This window comes from Littorina saxatilis, linkage group LG15 (genome assembly GCF_037325665.1).
Source record: "Littorina saxatilis isolate snail1 linkage group LG15, US_GU_Lsax_2.0, whole genome shotgun sequence".
NCBI lineage: Eukaryota > Metazoa > Mollusca > Gastropoda > Littorinimorpha > Littorinidae > Littorina > Littorina saxatilis.
In genome coordinates this window covers 40,071,927-40,078,515 of record NC_090259.1, presented here as the reverse complement: position 1 = coordinate 40,078,515, position 6,589 = coordinate 40,071,927, and the positions used below count along the sequence as shown (strand labels likewise).

Here is a 6,589-nt window from a genome sequence, read left to right as displayed (position 1 = left end):
GATATTATACCCAGAAACTCTCTTGTGAAGTTTTAGGAAAATCGGTCCGGTAGTTTTCTCTGAATAGCTCTACACACTCACAAACACCACCACCCTCGTTTCGATTCCCCGTGTATGTTAAAACATTTAGTCAAAACTTGACTAAATGTAATAAAGCACAGCTTGGCCGGATGAACCCCCCTGCAGGAGAAGCTGTTTGGCGACCTGGTGGCCCGAAAGAAGACGGCGGAAATCGTGTGTGCCACATGAATGGATGCATGTCGAGAAGGAGCAAACGAGAAGAGAAAGAGGAAATAAAGAGAAATGCGCATTCAAGCACTTCGGCGGTTGGAATTCGAGAGGGCGGGGGACCGGGTGTATGAGGCGAGGTCGAGGTTGGGTAGTGGGGGGGGGGGGGGGGGGGATACAGATGTTGAAAGTAGCTGTGACCACATAGAGCGAGACAGCTTTCGACACGGCAAACACACAGAGGCTCACCTGTGGCTACACAAAGCAAGCATTGCTCAGTCCAACGTGTACCGTAAAGCAACACCCAAAGTCAAGCAAGCGTAGACACAGGTCGTTTAGCTTGAAACAGAAGTTTAATCATTAAGATCGCATAACTGTGCTTAAAAACAATCTGCACCTAAGAATGCAAACGCCCAAAGAATGATACGGTAAGGTTACTTGTAGTTACACGTTTTAAGGCATTGCCAGAGATTGCGTTGACAGGAAATTCTTGGTATTATATCGGTAATATTCTAAAAAAAAAAATCATACCGAAAACGAAATCGAAAACCGGTTTTCTTTATCAGTTGATATTGAATTTCACTTTTGTTTGTTTGTTTGTTTTTCCTAAAGAAAAAAAAGTTATGCGCTATAGAAATCTCCTTAATAAATCAAATAAATAAATACATAAATCACTGTGTTGCAAATACTTGTTTTTCCGAATAGAGTGACTGGTTTCTGCGAGAACATTGTTTCCTTTTTGAGAAAAAAACCGACCTGTTTCTGTGAGAATATTGTGTCCTTCTTGTAAGAAAAGGCTAACGCAATGTTCAGTGTATTGTGCCATGAAAGTCGATTCAGTGTGTTACTATGAAAAACAATCACTGATTTCAATGCAGCACGGGTCGCGGTGTATGAGTGCGGACCTAAATTGTGTGTTTATAGCCCTGAACATAAATTCGGTGTATTACGATACATAGAAATCAGTGTAAGAACAAGAACAAGAACAAATACTTTATTGTCTACAAAACAGAAATGTGCCTTTAGTCTTGCCCCACATTAACAAAACGATGTTTCACTGATATATATGAAGATCAAAAATAAGATTAAACATGTATTGGAATTCGATACAGTGTAAAATATTACGTCTTCTCTAAAACAACGAAGTAGAATGATGTTTTACAACAGAAATGCACAATCATATTCGCGCAGAAGGACACATGCACAGATGGATACACAGACACACACACACACACACACACACACACACACACACGCACACACACACGCGCGCGCGCGCGACCACACACACACGCACACACACACACACACGCACGCACACACACACACACACACACTCACACATACACACACAACACACACACACACACACACACACACACACACACAACACACACACACACACAGTCACACACACACACAGTCACACACACAGTCACACACACACACACACACACACACACACACACACACACACACACACACACACACGTACTTGTCATGGATCTAATTTGATGATATGTTTTTAAGAGGAGGCCCACTGCGGCTTGAAAGCGTTCTATGATGGCGATCAAATGGCGACTACGACGTTTGCTGACGGTGTCTGCTGCGACTTTTGTTTGTATTATGCTTCACTGGCTAGGTGAGTAACGTACCCTACACACACACACACACACACACACACACACACACTCACACACACCAGGGGCGGATCAGTTGCTTTGTAAGGGGGGGGGGCACTTTGAATCGAAAGTGAATGTGATGGGCGCGAAGCGCCCGAATTTGCTAGGGGGGTCCGGGGGCATGCCCCCCCGGAAATTATTTTTGCCCAAAGAAGCAAAATGGTGCCATCTGGTGCCATTTGAACTTAGAAATGGTCATAGAATCAGCATATAAAAATCTTTTTTTTTTCTTTTTTTTTTCTTTTGTTCGGGGGGGGGGGGGGCACGTGCCCCCTGTGCCCCCCCCCTCGTCCGCCCCTGCACACACACACACACCCACACACGCACACACTCACTTACACACAAACTCACCTACACACAAACAAACAAACAGTCATAAGAATTGAAGTTGATTTATCTTTGATTGGATTTCAGTATCTGTTTGTTGTAGTAGATGTTGTTGTTGTTGTGGTTCTTCTCGTAGTTGCTGCTTCTGCTTCTTTTGTTCAAGAGGAAGAGACATAATTAAATGCAGTTATACCAACAACAAAAATAATCAAACTCTTATCTCACAATTTTGTTCACAGTAACAGAACCCTATCCTTCAGAGAAGACACTTGTACAGAAACTCGACAATACTGTCAACGAAATAACCTACATCAACCGTCCTCTGGATCTCTTGTCACCGATAGAGCGGAAGTCTCGGCTGGAGCGCATCAAGAGCGCATGCGCCAGTAGCCCGGATGGAGACACCATGAACATTCTGGTGTACGAGCGGAAGCCGTCTGTGCGCATGACGTATTGCGTGGTGCCCAAAGCCGGCTGTACGTTCTGGATCAGAATGTTCCGCTTTCTGAACAACGATACCGGTGGAATACGTCCTGAGTATGAGTTTTGTTTGTTGTGTTTGTTTATTTGCTTTTTATTGATGTATAAATGAATATGCCACATACACATAATTATATTGTTTTTTTGTGTTGTTTTTTCCTTCTTCTTCTGTTGTTTATTGCCCGTTTAAAGCAAGTTACTTACCTTGGACGTCAGCTGACGTCCTGCAGACAGTGAAAGGGTTAAAGCAAAACACATTAATTATCACTTCTGGGTAGTTTGACTGGTAGAAACACGATGATGTCAATGCAATTAACAAAGAACAGATTGGCAGTGTTTGTATGCTTTGTGTGTGTGACTTTTTACGGCATCAGAACACTGCAAAATGTCCCCATCGCAAGCAAAATTCACTTATTTTAATAAAACGCAACGTAAGCTTACAACCAAAATTGTTGTCGAAAATAAGGTTTCTATTCATTTCTAAATCCAATTGTGAATGCCATTATTTATTTACTTCTCTCCTGTACATAGGACACCCTTTCAGATTGACCGAATGCTTGCCCACGACACGTCTCGACGCACCATGAAAATGTATCGTCTGCAAAACCAAGACGACAGGCTATTTATAGAAAACAGCACGCGCTTCATGTTTGCACGTGACCCCTTCACGCGAGTATGGTCGGCCTACGTGGACAAACTGTTGCTGCCGAACATGTGGAGTTCTACTGGAAAAGAAGTTGTTCGACAGAGACCAGGTGCAACAGCTCGAAGTCTGCTTTGCGGAAATGACGTCACTTTCCGTGAGTTTGTGGAGTTCATCGTCCACCAAGCAGAAACGAGGGGACCCAGCACGCTGAACGGTCACTGGCGACCTGTTCAATATGCATGTGACCCGTGCCAGTTTAAACCAGACTTTGTTGGTAAGTGCCTGAGACTTTGTTTGTGTCTTTGGATTTGTTTTGTTTTCTGTCTTTGTTCCGTTCTGTCTTTGTTCCTTTCTGTCTTTGTTCCTTTCTGTCTTTGTTCCTTTCTGTCTTTGTTTGCTCGCTGTCTTGCTTCTTCTTTTCCTTTCGTTCGTTGCTTGCTATTTTTTGTCCTTTCATTCTTCCTTTCTTTTATTTTGTCATTTTGTTTCTAAGATAGCAGGGTCATTATTTTGTGTTGGTTTGGTTTGGTCCGCTTTTTGGGTAGATTGAACGAGGTTGTGTTGAGTTGGGCTGACTTGGGGTTGCGTGGGTCTGGGTGGTCGTCAGAGACATGTTTAACTCACCTCACCCTTTCTCCACCACAGGCAAGCAAGAGACGTTCATGGACGACACCAAGGCCATCCTGAACCACTTCCACCTCGACAACCTCCTGCACGGCTATGACAAGGACGCCCACGTTCGTGACGAGATCGACATCCTCACAGACTTCAACTTTGACCTGCTCCGCAATATCCCGCCCGAGTGCGTTACAGCCGGGCAACTCTCGCACCTTCTGTGGGCGGCGTTTCAACTGAACGGATACCTCTCGCCCTTCCGCAACGCTAGCGTGCTTGGAGAGGGTGAGCTAGACCGGGGCGCGTTCAAGAGAGCGGTGTTCGGTCAGCAGGAGCAGCACTGGGAAGAGATTCAGCAGGCTGCTGGTGTGTATAGGAGGCGTTCTGTGGTGGAGGCGTACAGAGCCCTGCCTCTAGAGCTGCTGTACAAGTTTGTCGACGTTTACCGCATGGATTTTGAGTACTTCGGCTATGACAAACGACCCCTTGATATATTTTCATAAGACTCAATGTTGCGACACGATACAGGACAAATGGTTCGTGTTTGTGGACGTTTATGGCATTGATTTTGAGTACTTCGGTTGCGACAAACACCCCTGTGATGTGTTGTCATGACTAAAATCCATTACTCGATAATGCCTACGAAGGTAAATGACGTCTCTTTAGGTAAAACACTGAGCCTACAAGGCTGATAAGTGGGAATGTAACCAATGCATAAAGGGGCGATATACGTTATATAAATTTGCAATTATGCAACTGGAAGCAAGTTTTGCAAAGCAATGCAAAATGCGAATCTCTTATACTCAATTTCTGTGGTAGAAGCTAGCGTGCATTATCTGCCACCTGGACTGCTGAAGAAGTTTGTGTGGACGTTTACGGCATGGATTTTGAGTACTTCGGTTAAACAAACGCCCCTTGATATATGTTCATAGCAAACCACCAAGATACATTTTTGTGAGACGAGACAGAGACAAAACCTCGAGTTGGGTGAAATTTGTGTGTGCAAAAATAGTCCAGACGAAGTGTACAGGGTCCTGTTTCTTGAGCTGCTCTGCAAGTGTGTGCTCGTTTACAGAATGGACACACACAACACACACACACACACACACACACACACACACACACACATACGGACGAGGAGCACCTTAGGTACCGGTCATACGCAGACGGATCTGTGTGACTTCTGTACGTACGAAATCCACATTAGGTACCGTTTGGCTATACACAGTGTGTAACCCGTACGGACGAAGGCGTTAAGTACCTGTTTCCTATACACACTGATGGTTGTGTATAGTGTCAGTAAAGTGTGAATAGGTGAGGATGGAACTTTAACCGTCGATCACTTTACATGTATAACTTCAATTAATATGTTGCATGTTTTGCTTTTGATTTGTATGTTCCTTACTTTGTCATTTTGTTGTTTATGTTTATTTGCTTGTTTGCTTACTTGTCGATTGTTTGCTGGTTCGTTCGTTTACTTTGTTTATTTGTCATGTTGCTTTACTTGTTTATTCATTTATTAGACATTTGTATTAGAAGTAAGGACCGGTTGTAAGAAAAGGCGTCACCTTAAACCTCTATCCTTGAAAAATAAAGTTCCATCATCATTATTATCATCTCTCTCTCTCTCTCTCTCTCTCTCTCTCTCTCTCTTTACCATTTGATGTATTTTTTAAGTTATTTGATGCGCAAGTATTGCCAGTATTAACATATGGAGCCGAAATTTGGGGTTATGAGAAGTATGACCAATTGGAACGTGTTCATTTATTTGCATGTAAACGGTTTCTGCACGTAGTAGATAAAACTCCCAATGATGTTGTGTATGGTGAATTGGGTAGGTATCCTCTTTGGGTGACAACAGTCACAAGGTTGATTAAATATTGGTTACGGTTATTGAGACAGCCAGACAATTTTTATTCAAAGAAGGCATACAAAATGTTGTTCAACCTCCACGAAAAAGGTGGTACCACATGGGTAACGCATGTAAAGGCAGTTCTGTGTGAAAATGGATTTTACCAAGTTTGGATGTTTGGATGTGGAAACGAGAGGGTGTTTTTTGCAGAACTGAAGGAGAGGCTCTGCAGTTCCTTCTGCCATGATTGGCGTAATCATTTGGACTCGAGTGAGCGCCTATCACTGTATGGAAATTATAAAGCCTGTTTTGAAAAAGAACGTTATGTGGGCATTTTATGGAAAGATGTGTACAGAAATGTCATCGCTCAATTTAGAATGGGCGTTTCACAGATAAATATCCACAGATATCGCTTCCAAAATTCAACAGAAAACAAGTGTTGTCCCTTTTGTGAAGATAAATTAGAGACCGAAATCCATTTTTTTGTTTGAATGCCAAACATATTGTGAGCTAAGAATAAAGTATTTAGCACAGTTTTTAAGTGTTGGTGATCAGTTGGGCAGTATGACTGCAATGTTTAAAAAACAAGACACAGAAACAATTGTAGATTTAGCAAAGTTTTTGTTTTTTGCATTTCAGTTAAGACTGTCAATGTTAAATAGTAATGAGGATTAATTGTCGCTGAAGGTTTTGTTGTTGCTGTATTTATTGTTCGGTTGTATGTATATATTAGGCAGCATTGATGTGCAAGATTATAGA

The 6,589-nt window shown here is 42.7% G+C and overlaps 1 protein-coding gene across 1 annotated transcript; it reads left to right on the top strand.

The window, feature by feature from the left end:
* Positions 1-527: 527 nt before the first annotated feature.
* Positions 528-5,057, top strand: LOC138948126 (carbohydrate sulfotransferase 12-like). The gene is made up of 5 exons (XM_070319640.1): positions 528-656; positions 1,759-1,870; positions 2,477-2,774; positions 3,249-3,637; positions 4,009-5,057. The coding sequence occupies exons 2-5, from the start codon at positions 1,789-1,791 to the stop codon at positions 4,479-4,481; spliced, it is 1,242 nt and encodes a 413-aa protein (XP_070175741.1). The 5' UTR covers positions 528-656; positions 1,759-1,788; the 3' UTR covers positions 4,482-5,057.
* The last annotated feature ends 1,532 nt before the right edge of the window (positions 5,058-6,589 follow it).

Coding starts and splice junctions, on each gene's coding strand:
- LOC138948126 (XM_070319640.1), top strand. CDS start 1,789: ATGATGGCGATCAAATGGCGACTACGACGTTTGCTGACGGTGTCTGCT. Junction 2,775..3,248: donor ACCGGTGGAATACGTCCTGA/GTATGAGTTTTG, acceptor TCCTGTACATAG/GACACCCTTTCAGATTGACC. Junction 3,638..4,008: donor GTTTAAACCAGACTTTGTTG/GTAAGTGCCTGA, acceptor TCTCCACCACAG/GCAAGCAAGAGACGTTCATG.